General features: G+C 35.6%; 1 protein-coding gene across 4 annotated transcripts in view; it reads right to left on the minus strand.

Annotated features, from left to right (window-relative positions):
• The window catches only part of GRM8 (glutamate metabotropic receptor 8), a 512156-nt gene that overhangs the window by 43790 nt on the left and 442148 nt on the right, over positions 1 to 26218 (minus strand). For all 4 annotated transcript variants that reach the window (XM_087934107.1, XM_087934106.1, XM_087934104.1 and 1 more), the window contains one exon: positions 14087 to 15022. In XM_087934107.1, the coding sequence (XP_087790233.1) occupies positions 14087 to 15022 (936 nt within the window). The remainder of the gene's footprint in view (positions 1 to 14086; positions 15023 to 26218) is intronic.

Consider the following 26218-nt stretch of genomic DNA (forward strand, 5'->3'; position numbering starts at 1 on the left):
GATGACCTACAAGGTCCCTTCCAACTCTGTTATTCTGTTATTTGGAGGCCAGTTTTCACAAAATACTCAAGTGTCTTTGCCCTTGTGCTAAATGTGAAAGTCGGGAAATTCCTGAAGAAGGAATGTGACAGTTAGCAAAATGGGGGAAAGCATTAGAAAGAAACTTCAAGGGAATCTGCCTTAAATCTTTTTGGTATAGGAGCAAGGGAAGGTAAACTCTGCCAGGTAATCAAGATTGTGTTGTTTTAGCTAATGGCAACAAAGAAGAGTTTCAGCATGCTTTGTGGAGCCCTTTCCTACTATATCTTGAAGGGATGACACATACTTCCTGCCTGCGAATTAGTACAGACAAGAAGCATGTCCAGAAATACTAGCTCTAACTTTGGTGTAAGATTGCATTAACAGAATCTTGGAAATGTGAAAGTACATTTTTCCCACTTGTCTTTACAGTCTAAGAAACTAAGAAGGGTCCTTTTTGAGATGGTTTGCCAACCCCCCCCCCATTGTTTCTGTGGGCTCGGCTTTCTTGAATCTGACCATTGTCTAGTCTGCAGCTCTTGCTCCTGTTTCCAAAAGTAATTCTCACATATACATATACCTTCACATGGGTGCTTTTGATTTTACCTAATTGGTTGACAGTTTCTCCTTTTTCACTGCTTTGAATGGCATCTTAGTGAGTTTTCTGTGATTTTAGATGGACTAGAATTACTAGAAATTGCTGGGATTGGGTGAGGTGGGGCAGAGGACATAAGAAAATTAAGGCTATAGTAAATTCAGTTACAGGTGGCATTGAGCTACGAGAATTTTGGCCAATTATTGGGAAATAGGATCCACTTCCAACTTTGAATAGAATCTTAATCCATCATTTATAATGAGGACAAACTACTCAGCCTTAGTCCAATATTTGAGGGAAAAAACAGAGTATGACCCAAATTCCATTGATTTAATTTTGTTCCTTTAAGTGTTCACGATGTTTACTGAGATATTTGTAAATTAATGTAGGTGTGACTAAGTTCTAAATCAGGACTTATCCTTTGTAAACATGTCCATTTATATTAGTTATCCGAACAAGAAAAAGTTGCTAAAACAGAATTTCTGCCATACAACCCACTATCAAATGGGCAATAGATAATAGGAGATGTATCTTTTGAAAAACGTATTTTGCAATATAGGGAGCAGCTACAAAGCATCTCTTTTTGAACCATTAAAGTAATTTATTTTCTCCAATATCTATGCAACTGCTTCTTAAACCTGTACTGACCATCTCTGTATGCTTCAATAGTCTCAGCCACTTTGCTTAACTGGGACTAAAGTGAAAAATCTCCTTTAAAGGATTTGTCCAGCATTAATTTTGAGCCTAACAAGGTAAAATTATAGATCACTTACTTATAACAATTTATAATCACATCATTTGGATGTAACAAATTTGGGTATAACCATATAATATTATAGATGATATGCCTAAAACCATTCATAACCATATAATGACCAGCAAATAAACTAATATAGGAAAAATAATGTAGTCTCCCTGTTTCAATAAAGTATCCCATTTAAAATAATTATTTAATCTCAAGCTGACACACTACAGTGCACTGTTCTAAGACATTCTTCTGTTAAAAAGCTGAAATTACATTTTTGAAAACCAATGCATTCATCTGTTCTCATAATTCAGAGCTTTTTCCTTAACATAATAAGTGATATCTTTATTTTATATTGAATGAACATGATTCATTCAAGTCAAAACTTATAAAACAGATAATACAAGGAAATTGAAATTGTTCATTGTGGTGAATAGGAATGCCCTTTAGCCTACTGTCTAACCTCACCTGAAGGTAATATGACTTGCCATTGCAACTTAATTTTACACAGTGGTTCATAAAAGGTTTGTTTTAATCATGTAGGCAATTTTGCTCCATATGTAACAGAATCACTAACTCTGGGACATTTAAAAAACCTATGTTTCAAGAAGTTTTAGTGTTTTAATGTGCAAATAAAGAACACCAAAGATTATATTAGATAAGAAGTGTTTTCCTATAAAAAATTTAGTGTTTTAACTTCGGTAGGCTATGTGACATTTGCCTGTGTGCTGAGAAATAAAGTATTTTATGACTTGTGGGTAAAATCACCTCCCAACTACAATCAAAATCAGGTAATTGCAGCAAAGCTTGGAATTGCTTTTCACTACATTACTGGGTTTCCTTTCTTCTTCCTCCAGTAGCCATGGTAAATGACAGCATAGTCATGAAATTACAAAATAATGAAACGGGGAGAACTGTTCAACAATGATTGCAGCCGTTTGTCCTTTATTGGTTTGACACTCATTGCTGAGGATGGAGATTGTTCATGAAATAAACCCACTTATCTTGTTGATGATGGCTCTCCCACCAACGGCAATCTCAGTAAATTTGTGAGTTGCTACCATGAAAGCAAATGCTGCAGAGGTAACTATAGAATATAGAGACTCCCTCCCCATTTCAATATGCAGACTGCATATAACTAATTTGAGAGAGGATTTGGTTAAGGTTTGGACAGAGAAGCCCATGTTCAAGTTCTCATGTGACCACAGAGTTTCTTGAATGGCTTATTATTTTCTCATAACTGGACTTCCCTCACAAGATCAAGGGTTGCGGGGTGAAAATACTGACCTTCAGAGATCCAAACAAAGATAACAGATAACAGATAATCAGAGTTGCAAGGGACGTTGTAGGTCATCTGGTCCAACCCCCCGCCTAAGTGGGAGACCCTACACAATTTCTGACAAATGGCAGTCCAATCTCTTCTTGAAGGTCTCAACTGATGGCGCTCCCACAACTTCTGAGGGCAAGCTGTTCCATTGGTTGATTGTTCTCACTGTCAGAAAGTTTCTCCTTATTTCCATGTTGAACCTCTCCTTGTTCAGTTTCCATCCATTATTCCTTCTCTGGCCTTCGGGGGCTTTGGAGAATAGCTTGACCTCTTCCTCTCTGTGGCAGCCCCTCAAATATTGGAAGACTGCTATCATGTCTCCCCTGGTCCTTCTCAAGCCCAGTTCCTGCAACCGTTCATTGTATGTTTTAGCCTCCAGTCCCCTAATCATCCTGGTTGCTCTTCTCTGTACTTTTTCTAGAGTCTCAACATCTTGTTTATAGTGTGGTGACCACAACTGGATGCAGTACTCTAGGTGTCATCTTACTAAGGCTTTATAGAGTGGTATTAGTACTTCCCTTGATCTTGATTGTATCCCTCTGTTAATACAACTTGGGATTGCATTAGCTTTTTTGGCTGCTGCTGCACACTGCTGGCTCATATTTAGCTGGTTCTCCACTAAGACTCCAAGATCCCTCTCATAGTTACTGCTATTGAGCCTGGTTCCACCCAGTCTGTATGTGTACTCTTGCCTCAGTGTAGGACTTTACTTTTCTCTATATTGAATTTCGTTTGTTAGATAGGGCCCAGTGTTCTCATCTGTCAAGATCCATCTGGATCTTGAGCCTATCTTCTTGGGTATTAGCTATTCCTGCCAGCTTAGTATCATCTGCAAATTTGGTAAGTTCCCCTTCTATTCCCTCATCTAAGTCATTAATGAAGATATTGAAGAGTACTGGGCCTCAGACTGAACCTTGTGGCACCCAAGAGAAATATGCAATTTTCTGGGTGTGGGGAGAATTCTATGAAACATACATTTCTGAAGATAAAAGGTAGAAGATAACTCATAGAGGAGCGATGCCCCATGGTTTTTAAAAAAATGACTAAATCTAAAAGAGTAAATAATGGAATGGAATGGAATGGAGAAAATCTGGTCTAGACAAGGAGTCTATGAAGTTCTTCCATTTTATGACTTTATTTCAGCATTTCTATTACACATTTTTGATGGATCCCATTAATGGCAAATTGAGATGTTTGGTTTTAGGGTTTTTTTTTGCTAAACAATATTTCCAAACCTTTCTTTTACAATGTATCTAAGTGAAATTTGCAGTAACTTTTACTTTATGATGTGTCAAGAGTGTTCTCACTCAGTCTTTTCTCATATGATGCCCCTACAACCAACTCCAAACTTTCCCAGGTGATCTGTGCTAAATTATTAGGTTAGGAATTCTCCAACAGGTCCTCCTAATACATATAAAAAGCACTAAAATGACTTCCTAATTAACCTATTGCTAGTTTCCCTTAGCCTTTATATTGGGGAATTACTACCTTACTTAATCTACCCTGCGTAGTGTGATGCAATAATTGATCTTTTATAGGCTCCTTGGATTGTAAAAGGAAGCAACAGAAGATTCTGTTGTCCTATTCATGTATTGCAAAATGAATTCTATCCATGTTCTGGGATTGACCACATTTTAAATTAACAACTGGAATAGTGGCTGCTTAGACAAGCTAGTTATTTCTACGTACTCTTGTGAACTGCGAAATAAATTTTCCACACTAACCTCAGATAATTATTTCCCGCTTTTGTCTTAATATCTGCTGAACAATAGGCATGCAGCTAATTTTTATTAATGTGCAATTTCCCATTGTTGATAACCTCATTAACCAGCTCAGTCTTGCTAGGAAGAAAGAGAGGCTGAAGGGCTATAAAATTCATCCAATGTAAGCAACTCCTTCTGAGTCCTCCTTACCATTTTGTCTTACATGAATTGTAGGTTGAATCTTTCCAATGTTGTAAGTATTGAATATCTTATTATCTTAATGCACTCTTATTAATTACAATTACCCTGGTATATTCTCTGAGTACACCTTTTTTCAGTACCCAACCTGCAAATTCTAAATTAACTGAATTGAATTTAAATTCATAATTATTCTATTGAACAAGCAATACAGAACAGTGCATCATTCAGTGATGAACACAGAGATAAAGCTTTTTCTACATATGTTGAGCATGTCTATACTTAGGAGCTATAAATATCCTGTGGCGCCATATGTTGACTTCATGCAAACCATTAAATCTCACATGGAAACCAACAAACTTATGTTTGAAAATTATGGTCTATGTATGGATGCCTGTTCCAGACATATATCATACTGCAAGATTTGATGAACAGAATATGTAACTGCTACTCTGAGCATAACTAGATTTTGCAACATTTTAGGTTATCTGCTTTTTTTAAAATTCTGAATGCTAACTGGAAAGCTTGCTGAAAACATTAAAACTTACTTAGTGTACATCTCTTGTATAAACTCAGCTATGGCCTATTCCTGAGTTGGAATATCCTTTGCGATATCATATCCTCAAAAATTTGTCAGTGATATTTGTATCTGCTGCAAACAGGATTAGGTAATAAACTCTAAGACCAGATGGGAGTATATTAATAGAATATCAGTGCTAATAGTCTTAACGAAAATCTCTTATGAATTTAACAACATATCTGGTGCTATCAATAGATGTTGGCATCAAAGTTGTAAGACTGCTGAAATATTCTCATAAAGACTGCACAGTTATGGACTTTAAGCAGCTTGCCTGAAATTTGATATATAGATAATCCTTGACATACAACAGTTTGTTTAATGACTGTTCAAAATGGCACTGAAAAAAACTGATTTATGACCAGTGGTGGTATTCTACCAGTTCAGCCTGGTTCTGCTGAGCTAATAGCAGCGATGAGCAGTGAAGACCGAACCGGTCTCTCCACCAGTCTGCTGTTGGGTCCACCCACCCTCCTGGGCTCCCATAGTCACCTTTATCCTCTGCTTTGAAGTGCAGCTGCTTTACGTGGCACAGCAGAGTGCTGCGCGGCAGAGCTGAAGTGACTGGGAGAGTGCAGACTTGCAGCAAGTGAGTTGGAATGCCTCTGCGCCTGCGCAAACGCTTCTGCGCAAACGTTTGGCATGCACATGCACACAAAGTGTGTGCATACACACAAACACCAAGCCACGCTCACTGAACTGGTGGTAAAACTTTTTGAATCCCACCATTGCTTATGACAGTTTTTAACACTTTTGACTATTACAGCATCTCCATGGTCACATGATCAAAATTCAGATGCTTGGCAACTGATCAATATTTATGATGGTTGCAGTGTGTTCTGACCCAAACCCTTTTCCAATAAAACAAACATGAACCAAAGGGAACAGAAACCTTTTAATGATTCTTACGAATCCCCAGTTAATAGGCTGCTGCAAACTAATTAACTTTGATAAGTATGAGCCTCGCCAAAACTGTGCGAGGCTGCTAAGAATAACAGATAAGGTTACCTAGAAATATTTTACAAGAGTCTTCAAATACCATCTAAGATACTGCAATGTCCACAAGGCTCCAGTTTCAAAACGTCTTTGCTTCCTGCAAAGAACGTCCGATTCACAGATGGCTTTTATTTTCTTGAAGGAGAGGCCATTACCTTGCAGCCTTACTCCCGAGTTGCCGGTGCTGCTGCAGCTGCTCTTTCCTGCAAGCAGCCCTGTGTGCGCGCACACACACTTGGCACAGGCTCCTCGGGAACCTCCTCATCGCTGCTGCCAGCTTCCACAATCTCTGAAGGCAGCAGTCCACTCCCTAATGGTCCTGGCTCCTCATCTGAGTCCTCATTCTCCTCAGCCATCCACATCTGCTGCTGGCTAACCACAACACAGTGTCCCAGGGTCATGTTATCACCTTTTGTGACCTGTTGATAAGCAAAGTCAATGGAAAAGCTGGATTCACTTTACAACCATGTTACTAACTTAACAACTGCAGTGATTCACTTGACAACGGTGGCAAGAAGGGTCATGAAATGGGACAAAACTCACTTAACAAATGTCTCACAACATAAATTTTGGGCTCAGTTGTGGTCATAAGTCAAGGATTACCTATGTATTTGTAAAGGTGGCATTTTGTAAATGGAAGTGCAGAGAACTATTGCCAGAAAGCAAATTTATATAATAATTTTACCAGTTTCAACTAGGTATGGAATAATTTATTTGGAAAAAAAGTTAATTCATAACTTCATGCTTAAAAATAATAGTAAACAGAACAAATATTATATTAATTGTAATATTTTTTATTAAGAATGAATCTGAATCTCCCACTTAATTGCAAAATTTCTCATCTACAGTATAGACAAGGAGTGTCAAGTATAAAATGAGAACTTGATAAAAAATTTCTTCTGTCATTTACTGGCAGCTGTATAAAACTTTAACTAATGCATTTTGTTATGTGTTAACTTGCCACATTACATTTCTTCACAAATCTGCATTATCATAGAGAGCATTCCTAGGAAAAATGATAAAATATGACAATGGTATATAGTTTATAGGAGGAATAAATATCCTCAGACTGGAAGCCTGAATAAATCCATGGGTATGAAGATGGACTAAAATTATGTGAGGAAAGCATTTACACAGATATATGTTTTCTTAACGTGGGAATACACAGATTTTGTCACATGGATATTGGGACATGAAAATAAAATCTGCAAACCAGATTTTGGCTCAGCGTTAGTAAGCAACATCTTACTAACAACTCATTTTATCCTTCTTGTATCTTAATGAATATTTAAATTACTTTGCAGATAACATTATGAAATTATTTGGAACTTGTACTTTGAACCATTAAGTGCTATCAAGCAAAAAAATCAAGATTTTGAGATTCAGGTTAGTAGCGTGTTCATTACCATGTTTTCAGTTTGCTTCTGTAAAAATGTATAGGAAGAAATGATAATACAATGAAATGAAATGCTTTCAGAATATATCTAGTTAAGAAATTGTGATCAACACATTTACTCTGATTGTTTTCCATTAATCTGGGGAGAGGAAAATTGTTTTATATAATTTGAATGATAATTTATTTTCTATATAGCAGAGTTGAGTTTATTCAGTCTTTTTGTATCAGTTGGTATATTGTTTGTTGTTGCCATTAACTGACATATGCTAATGTAAAAATAACTTTTTTTCAGAACATATCCAATCAGGGTAGACCAGTGTTTATCATAATTGACTTAATTTAAATAAACAATTCAGCTGGAAATACATTTGATTTTTTTTGTGATCTGAATTGTGGAAGAAGAAAATTGCTGTCACAAAACTGAAATATTAGCATCTTAATTTGGCAGGTTGTTTCTATTGAGATTTTTATTATTAAGTTTAAGATGATGTTGTACATTTAATTTAGATTTAATTACAAGTGATAATATTTATCTAGAGCAAAAAGAATAATCAAAATCTGTTCTACCAGCAGGAATATAGGGCATGCTTCATTTTTTGGCAAAGTATTGATTGTAGATTTATAACTTGCTTCACTATTTTCTTGTGTAAAAGTTATAGCTTATACTTACATTACATTTAACACTGCTTAAATAGGAAAACACTATGCAACCAAGAAAAAGATGTTGTTGGACACATTGCAACAAGAGGTTTTCAGAAGGTTTTATCTTCCTTCCAGCTTCTAGAAGGCAGTAATCAGCTTCTCTGTCAATCTACACCCCTTCCATATGTGGCAATAAACTGTAGGATGCAATGTCTAATTTCCAGTTATTGTGATAGCTTAAACAAAGCATTTAACATAGTGGTATATGATAGGAATCTTTTGACAAACTGTATTCCTGAAGAGCAACGCCAAAGCTTACTGTATCTGCATTCACATGCATGCAATGTAGCATGATGCTTTCTAACCATAGCTATTCTTTATCTGCAAAATCATGTGATCTAATTTTTCAGGATGAATAACCGAAAGAGATAATAAGGAAAAAAGATTTGCCGCAGCTGATTGAAAAATTACAGAAAATCAAATGCATTAAGAAAAAGGCAGGCTATAAATTGTGGATCTTCAATTTTTCATGTTAAGAGCCCCATGTGGACTTTGAATTTGATGGTTGTGGTATGTATTCACCATTTACAATCATGAATAAGATACACAAGTAAGGAGATAAACAAGTGTTGGGTTAATAAGATTTACTGTAAATTGAATTATAATAAATATAACCAATTTATTATATAGCACATAGTAATTTCTGTCATATTAAACATTACAATTTAGCAGCAGGTTTTGAAGGAAATGCTAGGCGCCATATACCCTTGGAGTCCAAGCTGCACAAAATCACAAAAGTGATTAAGACACCACGTTATAACCAGGATGCTGGGTGTTCTAATCTCACTCCAGGCGTGAAACAGCTAGGTGGCTTTTGGCCAGTCACAATCTCTCAGTCCAAATTGTTATGGCGAATATAAGTGAAACAAGGAGTATTGGGTACATCACCTTTGAGTTATTTATAAAAATAAAAAAAAGTTTAATATAGATAAATATATAATAAAATTCCGCTATAGTTAATTGAAACCTTTTTTCAACAATTGGGTTACTGTGAGTAATTACTTCTTGTGGGTTAGAACTTTTGCCAATAAATTTCAGTGTGAAAAAAATATAGTCACTATACTAACATTTATGCATAAAAACATCTATCTTTCAACTTCAAGTGGATTTCAAAGGTCTGGAATTACTTCCCCTTATTTATTCTCATTTTTAACTTCCCAATTTTCTCTGCCTTACCTAAGATACCATTTAGAGTTCTTTATTTTAAAAAATAGCCTTTTCACTTCACATAAAAAGTGAGCATAATTCAACCTCCCTAGGCCTTGCTTGTTTATTACTTTCAAGGTAAAACAAGCTATAGTAAATTGTAGTAATAGTCACTTGTGGCAATAAGGACTTCTTCTTTTGCAGAGTTTGATAACAAAGTCAGTGAGCTGCTTTAAATTTCTTTTTAGATTTAACATTAATGTCTTTATCAAAATGCTGTAGTCAAGAAGGTCTTCAGGATATTTGATCCCTTCTAGGAAATTTTATTTGTTTGAGGGTGCATATAAGAGTATTATGTAAAATATTCTTAAATTCCTCTATTATCTTTTTTTAAAAAAATTCCTGATTTCTTATAGTAACAAATTGCATCACGTAACTCTTTTGAAAGAAGATTTGAAGATATTTTGTAAAAGTTATTTGATTTGTAGGTCATTAGAGAGATAATTTTTAGAGTTACTTGGAGCTGTTTATTTATTTATTTAGTGTAGGGAAAATACATGGACTTATAATGGTTCAAATGTTAATGTCCAGTCCACCCAGCCATCCAAGGACAATTGAAAAAAATCAGACATTGGGCCAGTGTAAGCTCTTGATGGACATTCAGACACAATGTGGTGGGTATTTTGTCAAGGAACACTACAGTCACACTGAGCGGTAGAGACAAGACCCCACTTAAACAATGAATCCTGGCAGACACCATGTTGGGTATGGATCTTGTTCAGAGTGGGCCAATACTGCCAAGGAAGGCCAAAACCTGGCACCTTTTGTGTTGGGTCATCTACGTAACTGCTTGTATCTGGCCGTTCAGCTCATTTCTCTTTCCACTGTGTGTTGATGTCAAAGTTGTTAGACAGTTGTTGAGCAAGTGCCAGAGAGGACTTCCTGGATTTAAGCCTGCCAATCAATAGATGAGGAAGATCAGCATGCACAGGAAGAAGTGGGTTTCTCATAATTTTGATATACTCCTCACTAAGGTTTCTTAGAGCCGTGCAGGAATACTACACCTCAATGAAGTTTTGAGTAAAAGTACAAAGTGATTCCTCATGTGGACATATAGAAGTGATCTCTTTGAGCCAGTTCTTGATTAATTACTAGACATAATGAACACACTTCTGATCTATAAAGTTCCCAAGTGCCTACGAAAAAGTTTGAAACCTTTCCTGTCACGAATCTGAGATAATCCAGAATTTAGAAAAGGAGGGAAGAAGGGAGACAAATAGATAGATACAAAGCATAGACAGTAGTCATAATATTACTTAGTTATATCATTATTGTAAAATCAGTATATTTATACAAGGCAGATGTAAGAGAACTATCATAAGCTGAAAAAGAAGACAGAGTATTTGAAAACATGACAAAGGTTTGCCATGGTTCCAGTCCTGTCTGGAAAACAAAGATCTTTAGCTCTTCAGTTAGCAATTAGGGAGAAAGACATTCAACCAATTCACAGACACCCCCATCTTAATGAATTCACTAATAAATAAAGGCTGGGGTTTTGCTAATTCAGTTTCTACATTGATGTATTCACATCCCTTTTTCTGGGCAATAAACGTAATCAATGTGAAACTCCATGTCTTTCACTGGGGTAACTATAAAGCTTGAGGACACTCAATTCTATTATGAAGAGTGCTCAGGATCTACAAAATCTTTATGCCAACATTTTTTTGAGAGAAAGCTGCTGTTTGAAGTGGATTAGGGTTGATTCAATACTTTATAGAGAGAATGTCCTTGCTTTCCATGTTCCTAATAATGATGCTTCCAGTGAAAAGCTTGTCAAATATAATACCTAACAAATCTAACTCTGGAACCAATTCCTCCTTAAATTTGAATTTGAATTCTAGCCTTATGAATTTTAGAATGACTCTTAAGACATCCAGCCCTTGCTTATCAATGGAGACCAAGTGGAGCAAGTAGCCAGTTTTAAATTTCTGGGTGTAACCCTAAAAGAGGACATGACCTGGGGTGCCCACATTGCAGCCCTGGTCAAAAGGGCCCAGCAGTGATTATACTACCTGAGACTTTTCAGAAAACAACTGAATGAAAAACTGCTGGCGACCTTCTACCACTGCACCATAGAGAGCATTTTAACATACTGCACCTCTGTATGGTTTGCCAATTGCACAGTGGCAGATAGGAAAACACTCCAGAGGGTTAACGTCATTGCCCAGAAGATCATGGGTTGCCCTCTCCCCTCTTCGGAAGAGCTTTATAGCTCCCGCTGCCTTAAGAAAGTTTGAAACATTCTCAAAGATCCATCTCATCCTGGGAACCCGTTTTTTGAACTATTACCATCTGGCAGACGGTACAGAATAATAAAAACAAGGACAAATAGGCTGAAAAACAGCTTCTATCCCAGGACAGTAGTTCTTTTGAAATCTGCTGTATAGTACAGTAGTGTTGGTGTGGTGTCGGGTGTTTCCAGTTCAATGTGTGAAGGGTGAAGGATATGTGTTTGTGTTTATTGTCATGGTCATGATCATGATGTACACCGAAGATGGTGTTTGATTTCATTGTACAAGATGCAATGACAATAAACTAAACTAAACTAAGATACTTGCTTTTGCAAAACTTATGCAAAAGAACTTACTTCTCATTAATTGCTCGTGATTTATATTATAGTTGCCCTAGTATTAGGAAGTACTATATGTTAATTATTAGATCATGTTAGAAAATGCCCTTGATATTCCTATTGTTTTATTGTTGATATTGATTAGTGTATGTGTTTGCATGTATCTGTATCATACTTAGATGTAAGTGCATGCTAAAGCTGCTATTAAAAAAATTTTTTTTTCAATCCTACCAGTAGACAAGACATCAGCAGAATTTGATTTCAAAATTTACATTGGATGGCTTTATATTCAACACTTAATCATGGTTTTTATATTGTTGATGATGATATACTATAATTCTATTTTATAGATTGTTTATCCATCACACTAAGCTATAACATGTGGCTTACAAAGATTCACAATTTATAATATATTTAAGCTCTGTCAAATCACTTTATTTAGCAAATTTGCATATTTGAGGAAACCATTTGCAATACGTTAAATATTTATAAAGACCTGTACAATAGCATATAAATTAGAAGACTTTTATCAGGAATGAAATTAGCAAGAGACTATACTTGTAAATTTAGCCTCAGAATTTAGCATGGAAAAGAGGTATTCATTGTTATATTACACTATTTTTTAAAAAAATAGTTATAATGTAGTTCATAGGTCCTCACCTTTCAGTAATAACCCACAGAGGTTAATATACCTTTTGAAAAGTCAAACTTGTAAGAAGCTATTGAACAGTGTCCATAATAAAATACAAATCATTGCTGATAGCACAGTGCTGAAACTGAAGCATTTCCCAATGGGCTGGAGCATGAACTTGTTGAAGAAATGATATGACAATTTGAGCTATATACAAAGGAAATTATTTTGCACAAAAGACAATAGATTTTTGGGGTCATTCAATGACTTTGAATAACCTTAAGTTCAAGCTACTTAAAAAGAAAATATATAAACAGCATATAATTATATTCTAGAATTCATAACCATGAAGAAAATAGAGGTTATTAATGTAGATTTTTGGAAGCATTCTGTAAAATGATGCAGTCTAGATTTATCATTGGCTATCAACCATCCACTACATTGAAACTCTTTCTTTCTGATACTATCTACAAAAAAGGTGCCGAAAACAACCTTCTTGCTATGTTACTTCATATATTCATTCATAAATATATATATGCTTGTTTAATTGCATTAATCAGTGTGTGTGTGTGTGTGTGTGTATCTATATATCTGTCTATCTACATCTCCACACACACACACACACACACACACACACACACACACACATATCGGGGAGAGTAAAAAGAGAGATCAGCCTAGAATCACCACATAGCCGGGACAAATTAAATCCAACTCCCTTTGACGGCTGTTGACTCTTATCCAACTCTAACCAAGTGAGGACTATTAGTTGAGAATATTGCTGTGCATAGGCTTTTAGCAATAAATCAGTGTTAAATTAAACACGTTTGAACCTTGTCTTTCATGTTTGAACCTTGTCTTTCATGTCTGACAATGTACTATGCATCACAGAGATTGTATTGTGTACACCAAAATATTTATATTCTATACACAAACATATTTTCTATCGAATGTGAATCATGGCTTAATGTTTTGCTTCTCCTGTCATTGAAAGGAACAATTTCTGAATATACAGGACCAGCCAACCATTGTCAAGTATCCGGTGATTCTTCTCAGACTTCTGCAGAACCTGTTTGCCATACTCATTGGAAAACTAGACTTTTTTCCTACTTGCTTACTCAAAACTATACAATTTGTATGGGTTTCATAGAGCACATCAGTTGATATTTCGGGTTTTCAAATAATGGCAGGGTTTCTTTGAGTAGTTGAGTATAAAACTACTAAATATAAAAAGTATAAATATAAAAATTGCATGCATACACAGAAAAAGCTACTCTATTTGGATTCAGTATTAGTTGATGTTGTTCAAGTAACTTTTAAACTTGATTATCCAAATGAATTAGTTGAAAAACGTTTCAATTTTTTTTCAATAGGACAATACAAAACAAAACATTGGCTTGAGATAAGTTACTTCTTCACTCACCTTCTCTGCTGACTGTGCTGTTCCAAAAAAGATTGGAATAAAAGCTAACCAAATGATACAGGTGGTGTACATGGTAAATCCAATTGGTTTTGCTTCATTGAAGGTCTCTGGAACGCCTCTTGTTTTAATAGCATATACAGTACATGTTACCATTAAGAGAATACTGTATCCAAGAGAACAAATGAGTGATAGATCCGAGATGTCACATTTGAGAATCCCACGGGCCTTGTCAGGATCCACAGTTCTCTGCTCTCCATAATCTACTATGATATGTGGAGGATCAATAGCAAACCAAATGAAGACTCCTATAAGCTGTATGGATATGAGGCTGAAAGTAATCACCAGTTGGGAACCTGGGCTGATGAACTTTGGAGCAGTGACTGATTTTTTTCCTTGCTCAAATATTCGATGGATCCGGTTTGTTTTGGTGAGCAAGGCTGCATAACTGAAGCACATCCCAAGTCCTAGGAAGATCCGTCGAAAAGAGCAGATGGCAGTGTCTGGACTTGCAATCATTAAAAAAGTGATAGCATAACAGAGAAAAATCCCAGTCAAGAGGACATAGCTTAGTTCACGCCCTGAGGCCCTGACAATTGGGGTGTCGTTGTGGCGGACGAATGTCACAATGACAAAGGAGGTTGCAATGATGCCAAGTATTGCTATGAAGACAGGCACAATCGCCCACGGGGAATGCCACTCCAGTTTGATGATGGGAATGAGTTGGCAGTCCGTGCGGTTGGCGTTTGGTTTCTTATCAAAGGGACACATTTCACAGGTGACCTCATCCACTTGGTAGTGATATCCTTCACAGCGCTCACAATGCCAACAGCAAGCTACTCCCTTCACCATCTTCTTCCTTTCCCCAGGTTTGCAGGGCACACTACAGACTGAAGCGGGGTGAGTTCGTTCTTTGATATCCCAAAGCATATCTTCTACCTATGGTTATATATATTAAGAAGAAAAAAAATAATGAGCCATTCATCATCTCCTATTTATAATATCCCTAATCTTGGCCACAAGTTTCTCATGAATCACCTTGTTTTGACAATACAAATACAGTTTATTTTGATAAGAAAACCCCTTTTTCTCTGATACTGATTTTATGAAACTGTTAAATGATTGGGCACAATAAATCATTTGCGCCTTGAGCTTGATGAGTGTCATTAGTTTCTATTTACCTCTTTACTGCTGACCAAATTGATACCTGTGAAAAGATTTATTGACTCTTAAGCTCTAGTCTGAAGCAAAGGCATCCTATAAAAAGGAATGGATGAATTAATCACATGCAAACATAGTTCTCAAACATTTAATTAGAAAATAATGGCATACGGGTTTTGAATTAATTTATATCATAATGTAAGGACAGAGTAAATATCCTGCACTGATCTAGGAAAGAATGAGAAGTTTTATTTCTGCAATGTAAAATTATGAAGCAAGGAAATATTTTATTGTATTTTTATCTTTTGGATCTGTCTCAGGTTGCTTTGCTTGTTATCTTTTACCATCTAGAGAGTTATTTGTTTACCATATTTACTTTTTTTTCCCCTCATCAAATTTCTCTGAGGGGCTTACAACAAAACAACGACACATAATAAAAGCTTAAACATCAATCCAATATAGACAAATAAAGTAGCATTCCTGATTATTCACCTCATTGATTCACTAATTGCCACCAGTCCTATCATGCTTCTCTAAGCGCGCAAGAAAAATACTGTCTTTATCGTTCTGAACGAAGAAAAAGGAAGCCAAGAAAGCTTGCTTCTGCTTCCCACTTTTTAAAGATTTTTGGTGAGTAGAGGAATCTTCTGCATTCTCCCCCAGTCTGCATGAATCAAGCAGTCTTTCTACTGCAGGCAACCCTTTAAGGCCTTGTTATAAAAGACTTCATAGCTGACAAAGAGAACTTTGAATTATATCTAGAAAAAAAATATAACCCAGGGCCTGGCTTCAGAAGATTAGATAGCCTTTTGAATTCTGATGGACTTTTTTTATTTTTTACACAACTGATTTGTTGTAGGATCTCAGTGCTTCTGTAGATCAACTAATCTTTTCAAGAGAAGGGCCCTTAGAATCCAGCACTGTAATAGTAACAACAAACTTTGCATGAGCCAATCCATCCATTTTAAAATTGCATTCCCTCAAAATTTCTCTCCTTTACACAGCTATAACTGGAATTCAAGACATTTGGTTTCATAATGTACATGTTAGTATTATGTGAATGTGACAAGAACCAGTTAGCAATGATCAGATGTAAAGTTCATTGAGTGTTTCCTTTTAATTACAGAATTGTTTGGAAATGGAGAAAATTATTCACAGCATTCCATCTTTAAACTTCTCAGAGATATAGTGATATAAATAAATAGTTAAATCATTTTACAGACATAATAGTTATACCAACAGACAAGTTTTCCTCAAAGATTAATTAATTTACATTAATTACATTAATACAGTGCTAAATTACTTACAGTACTACATTTTACATTGGCATCCACAGCACCAACAAGGGAAGCAGATGACAAAACAACTCTGTCTTGTAAATAGACAAATAAATGTACATAAGGGATGAACCATGTGTTGCAATATCACAATTGCACACTTGTTTTGTTGTTTTGATGGAACTGTCAGATTCTTCAGACTTCTCTGATTATTTTCTTCCTGTAGCGCAATTACAGAATGTTACTTGCCTATAGCTTCATTTAAACTTTTTTAATCTACTGCTTTGATGACTTTTAGCAGAAGTATGATTTCTTTAAAAAAGAAACAAATTAAAGAAGGGAAGTACATTCCACTCAAAGTGTTGCTGAGCTGCATTTTCCATATCCTGTAGTAGCATGGCCATTGAAAGCAATACTTTGGCAACATCACAAGGATTACACCAGTGAGAGATTCAATTTTTTGTACTACTGGTTCTGTGGGTGTGGCTTGGAGGGTGTGGCAGTGAAAGGATACTGTAAAATCTCTAATCAGAGGTGGAATTTGCCAGTTTTCTGAACTACTCAAAATTTCCGCTACCGGTTCTCCAGAATTGGTCAGAACCTGCTGAATACCACCTATGGATTATACATCCTTCACCTATTTCAGGTTCATGGATAAAGAAATCATATCACATGGGACCAACCCTAAAGACCTTATGAAACTTCTTTGCCAATAAAATGGAAGGCATTTGAAACATCATGTTTCTTGGTGTTTGTGAATGGCCAGCTTAGTCTGACTCAATAAACGTCTTCTGGAAGAGGCAGGGCAATGTTCTTCGAATGTAATTCATGCATATTTAATTCAAACAAGTTCAATTTTACCTGTACTTTATTAAACTCGAAAATACTATAGGTAGAGATCGGGGAGTCACTCAACACAATTGAAAAGTACATTTTTAGCTACTCCAGAATCAAACCAGCACCTAAAACCCAACACATTATTTTGCAGCTGGAAGCCATGATCCTGATTGTGAGAACTAGGAATCACATACCACAAATTAGCAATCAAATCGGCAAGCCACTGTTAGTCCTGATGGGTTTTGAGTTTTTTTCAGAACAACATGGAAAATTTCACCTGTACAAAGGTAATCTTCTGCTGAGTTGCACCAGGTTTCTCTTTAGTTAAAAAGTCTTCTGAAAGAAGTTTAACAGTGACCCACAAAAGATCATTTTGCCCAAGGGTTTACAAGTGGTTTTTTTTTCTCTCTCTCCCTTTCATGCTTTCAAAGGGCCAGTTGACCTAGTTAATAAATTATATTCTATCAAATAATTTTCTTTTTTTTTTTTTCATATAAATTTTATTGAATTTACAATTAAAAAAATAACATAACAACATTACATAAGAAACAGAGAGAGAAAAAGAAGAAAGAAAGAAGAGAAAGAGAGAAAAAAAACGCTCGGTCTTGCGACCGAAAAAGGAGAAGAAGAAGTATAAAAGAGAGAAAAACAAAAACAAAAAAACAAAGAGACGGAAGAAAAAGAAAATACGTTAAAACCAGACAAATATTCTTTTTGACAGTCTACAAGATCCAATTCTCCTACCTTACTTTAAATATACACATCTTATCGCTATTTATGGATATTTATGCTTATTTATGCTCATTAAACAGTTTATCTCTGATATAACCAATTATACCATGCATTCCAATTATTATCAAATGCTGAAGACTCTTTATTTTTAAGAGCTATGGTTAAATTGTCCATTTCTGCGCAGTCACATATTTTCTGAATGACCAATTGATCTGTAGGTAAACGGGATGATTTCCAGCACTGGGCAAATGCTAATCTGGCCGCAGTTAGAATATGAATTATTATGTATTTCGTCTTTTTAGGAAAATGTTTATCAGAGATCCCTAGTAGGAAGAACTCTGGTTTGTATTCAATTTGATCTTTGGTTATCTCCTCCAGCCATTTTCTAATTTTTTGCCAGTATTTCTGGGCTTCTTTACAGGTCCACCACATATGAAAGTAGGTTCCCTCTATGTTTTTACATTTCCAACATTTTGGACTAGAGTTTGGGTTCATTTTCGCTAACCTCGAAGGGGTAAGTGCCATCTATATAACATTTTATACATATTTTCTTTGTATGCCACAGATTTCGTAATCTTAATGATTCTATTCCAGATCTTTTCCCATTCTGTTAGTGTAATGCTTCTTCCAATATTCCTACTCCACATTATCATGTTCCTTTCACTATCTCTTGCTCTAATTCTACCTCCAATAAATATTTATAAAATTTAGAAATATTCTTTTTATTTGATCCTAATAAGATTTTATCTAAGTGTTGTAATTTGCTATAAATTCCAAACTCTTTGATATCTTGTTTGTATCTACTATGGATTTGTATATATAACCACTGATCAATTTTAAATCCCTGTTCCTGTAAGTCCTGTCGAGTTCTTAGTTTCCTAAAGGATCTAATAAATCTTTATATTTAGTCATTTTTGTTATATCCAAATTGTTGGGATGAACCATTGCCTCCATTGTTGAAAGCCAAATCGAATTTTTAAATAATGTTTTTACATATTTTTTCCAATTAGTTAATAGTGAATCTCTAATAAGATGTCTATGAAAGTACGCCTGTTTAGTTTTCCCACATCCCATAGAAATGCGTGCCATCCTCTCTGAAGGTCGTGCCCTTCCAAGGCTAGAGTTCTTTTATTCCGTAAATTGACCCAGTCTTTTAACCATAGTAAGTTGGCTGCCCAATAATATAATTCCCAGTTTGGAAGCGCTAGCCCACCTCTACTTTTGCATCTTGTAAGGCCTTAATACTGATTCTAGCTTTTTTCCTTGCCAAATAAATTTAAAAGTTACCTTATTTATATCATCAAAAAAATTTTTGGTAATTTTATTGGGATTGTCTGGAATAAGTAAAGGAGTTTTGGTAAAATGTTCATTTTGATTGTGGCAATCCTGCCCAGTAAAGAAAGCTGCAACTTATTCCAGGATTCTAGATCTTTCTTAATTTGCTGTAACAGTTTATCATAATTATTCTCTTTGAGTGATTTACTATGTGGTGTTAACCATATGCCTAAATATTTGACCTTTTTGTTACCTGTATCCCCATGGTTTTTCTAATTCTTTCCTCTGGTTCTCTGTTAGATTTTTAGTCAGTAATTTCGTCTTATTTCTGTTGATCTTTAGTCCTGCTACTGAACCATATTGTTCTAGTTCTTTTATTAGATTATGTCCTTTCTCCATGGGATCCTCTAGGAAGAAAACCATATCGTCTGCAAACGCCTGTAATTTATATTCCTCTGCCTTGACCCTAACCCTTGAATTTCAGGATTTTGTCTTATCCGCGTTAACAATGATTCTAAAGCAAATATAAATAAGAGGGGTGAGAGAGGGCAACCCTGTCTAACGCCCTTTTCAATGCTTAGTGGGCCTGTTTGTTCACCATTAATTAGTATATTGGCTTGTTGGGTATTGTAAATTGTTGTGATAATATTCTCGAATTTAGTGCCCAGATTCATGTTATAGATTTTTTGTATTAAGAAGTGCCAATGTAAGTTATCGAATGCTTTCTCCGCATCTAGAAACAAGAGTGTAAATTGTTTCTCTGGATGAGCTTCATAATATTCTAAGACGTCAATAACGGTTCTTAAATTGTTTTTAATTTGGCGGAATGGAAGGAAACCATTTTGGTCTTCATGAATGTATAAATTTAAAACTTGTTTTACTCTATTCGCAATAATTGAGGTAAATAATTTATAATCGGCATTTAAAAGTGAGATTGGTCTATAATTGTTGATATATCTGGCATCCACATCCTCCTTCGGAATTAACGCAATCAACGCCTCCTCCATGAGTCTGGCATTTTGGCAGCCGAAAGTACTTCATTAAACACTTCCAGCATCAGAGGCCCTACTAAATCTAATGTGGCTTTATATAATTCTACTGGAATCCCATCTGGACCAGGGGATTTATTATTACATTGATTTTCCATTGCAGATTTAACTCAGACCATGTAATATCCTTATTTAGTAATTCTTTGTCTCCTTCCCCTATTGTTTTATCATTCGTATTCTCCAGATAAGTTCTTATTTTATCCTCATTGATTTCTTCTTTTTTATATAATCTTTGGAAATAGTTTAATATAATATCCTTTTTCTTCTCAATCTCATGTTGTGGGATGCCTTTCTCATCTATTAATTGGTGTATCAATCTCTTTTCTTTTTCTTTTTTAAGTTTATAAGGAGAGTCTCAAGTGAGAGGACAGGAGATCGGAGGTGAAGAAGTCTGGTGCAGGCTTCGAACACCTTTTCTGGCGTCAGGAGCGATCCCCCAGGGATACATGAACCCCGGAGAGGTTCGTGTCAACGTGGAGATCCTCGAGCTGCAGAGGGGGGAAGGCAACTCCCCAACAGTGAAGAGGGAAGCTCCCGAGCTCGGCGCTAAAGAGTAAGCTGTCATTTTATGGCGGCTTCCAATCCGGTCTGCCACTTGAGTGAATAAGCAAAGCAGTGACAGCCTGCGAGATCCAGTAACAGGAACAGAGAAACGGTTTATATCTTGGATTCTTTGAAGTCTGAAGGGAGTAGAATGACAGAAGAATGATAGCATAAATTCTTCTCTCCTGGTTGTGATAAGCACCTCTTGGAAGTCGGGCGGAGAGCGGCCAGAAAAGCAATTGGGGAAGCTTTGGGGAAGAGAGAGATTGCTAAAACCTGGAGATTGGAGATCCGGAACTGGTCTGAGCACAACATGACTATTACATCTACTTAATATTGGGGAGAAGATAAATTGAGCATTATATTGGACTTTGAAAGATTTGTATGTGGATTTAAAAGTTGGAAAGCAAAGAAAGAAGCAGCAGCAAGAGGAAGAAGCCAGAGGCGAACAGAACGCTGGGAAAGACGGTTTTGAGACTGCAGATTAGTCAGCACTTTTCACCATTTGCTGATTGGAAGGATGAAAAGAAACCTCTAGCTGGAAGATGGAACTTTAGCTCACCCAATTTGCTCTCTTTATTACGTGGTACTACTTAAGTTTACTAAGTTGGCACTATTTTCTCTTTAAGATGACTTCCTTGTGGTTGTTTGTTTGTTGATTTTCTGAAGCTGTGGTAATCTCTCTTCTACCCCTTCTCTTATTATCTTGCCCCTTGCCTCCCTATTGTATCTCCTAAACACTTTACATAATTTTACTTACTGGGGGAAGAGGAGGATACACTATTATCAAAGAGTTAAGAGTTTACTGTTGTAAGTATTAATAGTAAAAGGGATAAACTTTGTTGATATAATCTATTTATAAATTATTTAGACTACTTACGACATTTAAGATTAATTCCTTAAAGTGTTAATTGATGTACTATTGTTGACCAATTTTCTTATTACATTGACTAGAATATTGTTGCAGATCTCTATTTATGATATAGGGAAAAGACTGTGGAGTGAGATATAAAATTGAAATACGTGAATAGTCTTTCAAGTACAGAACCCAAATACTGAATGGTGATTTGGGATAATATATTTAATATTGTGCATCAACAAAAACAAATACTTAGAGAGATGACATCCACAACAACTATGGCCTTAAAAACAGGAAAGAAGGCTATCCCGACCCTATCAACTACGTTGACAGCCACCCCACCAACATCTCAAAAACTATCGAGGAGTCTTTAATAGGGGAAAAGCAGCCCAATGTCCCCAATATTAATATACAAACTTCCATATTAGCCTTGCAGGAAGCTATATCTAAAATGCAAGAAATGATGATTAATAATCACAAGGAAACTAGAGCAGATATAAGTGAATTGAAAGATGAGATGGGGAAAATGAAGGCTGAAATGAAAGCGGATATAGCGAAGGTGGAGGGTAAGATAGGGTCTCTACAGCAGGCCATGGAGAGAAACGAAGTGAAAATAAAAGATATAGAGAGTAGAACAACACGCATGGAGTCTAACTTTGAAAGGATGGATGAGGAATTTAAAAATGTACTTAGAGAAACGGAAGACTCTCTGATCCACCTCGAGATGGACAAAGCAATGGCGTATTTAAGATTCCAGAATGTGGCGGAAGCCAAAAATGAAGAATTGGAACATTTGATGGCAGAAATATTGGCTGAATGGCTAGGAAAGGAAAAAGATGATCTAATTAAAGAGTTTGATGAGGTATATAGGGTTAGCACAAGCTACACCAGGCGTAACAACTGTCCAAGAGAAATTCATATCCGCTTCTCTAGGAGATGTCTGAGGGATTTAATTTTGAAAATGTCTAGGAGGAAACAATATCATATAAGGGCAGAGAAATTAGGATTTTAAAACAAATTCCAAAGAGAGTGAGGATGATAAGACAAGATTATAAATTTTTAGCTAATGATTTAAATAAAGAAGGAATCCATTTTAAATGGTTAATCCCGGAAGGGATGTTAATTACATGGAAAGAGAGGAAAATCAAAATAGAATCGATAGAACAGGCCCAAGTTTTTCATCAACAGCTCACAGATAAGAATAGTCAACCCACCAAAGAAGAACCTAAAACAAGACCACAGGAGGTCCGATATTATCACAGAACCCAAAAGGAACGACTTTCTCCAATTTCAAGAAGTGATAATCCACAACATGGGAGAGAAGAGCAAATCCCACAACAACAACAACAAGAGAACCGAATCATTACTAGGCAAAAATCTAAGCAGAAGTAGATAAATGGTGGAGGGGAAGAAGTTGCTCTCCATCAATATAAACGGATTAAATTCATTATTAAAAAGAAAAAGGATATTCTCAAAACTTATTCAACATAACGCAGATATAATATGTCTTCAAGAGACACATATTTCGAAGAATGATGAAAGATATCTAATTTGTCCAAAATTAGGTAAACTTTTACAGCACCGCCGACCAACACAAGAAAAAGGAATTGCAATTTATGTAAAACAAGATGTAAAGGCAGAACTAATCTGGTCGGATCCCGAAGGAAGAACTCTGGTTATACAAGTTTGGATAAACCACATCACATTTTTACTTGTAGCAATCTATGCCTCTATCAAATAATTTTCATTGTTATGGGGAAAAATAGTCAAGGGATGGTACAAAATGAATGGACCAGAAATTTCAAAACAATAGGATAATCCATCATTTTAAATGTATACAATAATGTTCACTATCTCTATTAGTCATTATAGGTTTCTGATTAGACTCAAACTCTTCAGAATTTTCATTAAAAATCTCCCCATTACAATCTAATGTAATACTATATATACATGAATAACATGGTTTAGAATCTTAACAGCTGACTAATTATCTGACTAATTATCTTTTAGAAAACTTTAGGAGCTTGACATAACCAAAATAATAGCCATACTGCAAAAGTTTGTGTGAAAATTTAAAACAATGTTTTCTAACTTCTAGACTTCAATTCCCAGAATTCCCTAGCCACTTCCAGTATATATAGCATAAAGAAACTAACATAGTGAGAGGTGATGTGATATGACGTAATGTCTGGGAGCAAAAATCGATCTATTTTTAATGTAGATTTTCTAGGCAAAGTCATAAGCAACTGATTATATGCACTTTTTTCCTTACTTACTTTCTCTAATATATATTGGACTAGAATCAACCACCCCTAATATACCTTCCTTGTTGTCATTTACTCCAAATATGCCCTGATTTTGAAGCATTTCTTTTATGCTAAACTTTTTGTTTGCAGTTTTATCCCAAGCTCTATTAACTTTTGATAAATCTTTGCACGAAGGGGGGATAGACGGAGGGAAGGAGGGAAGGGGGGAGGAAGGAAGAGAAAGAAAAAAAAGAAAGATGAATGGAAAGGAAGGAAGGAAGGAAGGAAGGAAGGAAGAAAGAAAAGAAAGAAAGAAAGAAAGAAAGAAAGAAAGAAAGAAAGAAAGAAAGAAAGAAAGAAAGAAAGAAAGAAAGAAAGAAAAGAACCCTGTGAATTCTGCTGCTGCTGTCTGATGATATTATTAGGGTTACTGAAGAAAAACTAAATCAAGGGCAAAATTCTTTTACGTTACTAATATATTATTCTTTTTTTAACTGTAAAAGAAGGATGGGATCAATAGATAAACAGGCAAAAGAGAACACCAGAAACCAGACAATTATTTTGGTTGTTCCATTGTGCGATTGGGAGTAATATTCATTTAATCGTCCACTAGGCAGTATTTCACAAAATTTTATCCAACTATTTTCACTCCTACTGCAGTGAAAGAATGCCTCTCAGAATGCTTCCAATCGTTAAATACACTTTGAAATATCCCACAGGTTTCACAATCTATTGGCTGCAAAGGCAACAAATTCTCATTTCAAGAAGGTCAGTTGTAATGATTCCTATAATATTTTTTTCATTTCAATGCCTCTCACAAATAAATTACATAACATATAATTCATATTATGACATGGTATAAGTGCCGGAAAAATATCCTGGGTGAAGATTATTGTTTCTAATTTTTGCAAATAAAGCCTTCTGACAGCCTTAGGCTCATAGGTCTTGGATAGATTAATGAAGAAACTATGGCATGTGAAAATAAAAATTGGGAATCTGTAGTGCTAATGACTGTATTTGGAGATATTGCATTTTCATGTTAAATTTATTCAAACTTATGAACTCAGAACTTCTCTCCTGACTTCATGATATTAGTTTTGTATGTAAGAGTACTTTATTGTACATTTGAAAATGAAGTTGAATATATTTTGGTACAAGAGCAAAGTGTTCCTATAACACTATCACATGCTGCCGGGGGACTATTTTTTTGTTCTGTTTCATTTGTTGGGTGGGTACACACATAAGGAAATTTAGAAGTAATGGTGATTAGTGAAGCTATTGATTATCATGGTGGGACAACCTTTAGCTTTGTAGTCTTGAGAGGTGTGGTGAGCAGAAGAAAGAAGTGCCTTCCCCTTATTAACTCATTGTTTATCTTCGCTATTGATTGAGATACAAGTGCATCCATCAAGTGCTCACATGTTCACTCACAGAAACTCAAAGCAATTGAGATAATGCAACAAAGGTATAAAATCTACTCTTATTTCTCTTTAGATGTTTAGCTTGTCAGCTGAAAAGCTGACAGCCCAGGTTTGAGACCTGACCACCATGTGATGGAGTGAGGTCCTGTTACTTGCCCCAGCTCCTGCCCACGTAGCAGTTCAAAAGCATGCAAATGTGAGTAGATAAATAGGTACCACTTCATTCAGAAACCAACAGTGTTCTGTGTGCCTTGGCATATAGTCTTATGGCCACACGACCACAGAAATGTCTTTGAACAATGCCTATTGCCTTGGCTAAGAAACAAGGAAACAGAGATAAGCATTACCCCCCAGAGTCAGACATGACTAGACATGGAATTCTTTAGCTTTGCCTTTTATTTAGTAAAGAAATCACAATATCAGTTATATGTGATCAATGATCACAATGATCAATTGATTTTAATGTCACATCTATTTGGGTACTTATTTGTGAGGAATGCAAGTTTTCAATGAATAGATTTTTAGCTATGCTCATATTTACTGGACTGCCTTTAACTTTATTTCAGAATAGTTTCTAGATTTACAGTCTTCCTGTATAGACTTGATTACTGCTTCCTTCCTTTATTTTATTCTGTTTTTACTACTTCATCACCCTTAGTTCAATATCCAACGAATGGATATCAAGAGCAATCTTAAATCATGTTTTAAAGCTACAATTCTGGTATAAAGCATTCT

Source organism: Pseudonaja textilis, chromosome 5 (genome assembly GCF_049901715.1).
Source record: "Pseudonaja textilis isolate UNSWEBS1 chromosome 5, rPseTex1.2, whole genome shotgun sequence".
Classification (NCBI taxonomy): Eukaryota; Metazoa; Chordata; class Lepidosauria; order Squamata; family Elapidae; genus Pseudonaja; species Pseudonaja textilis.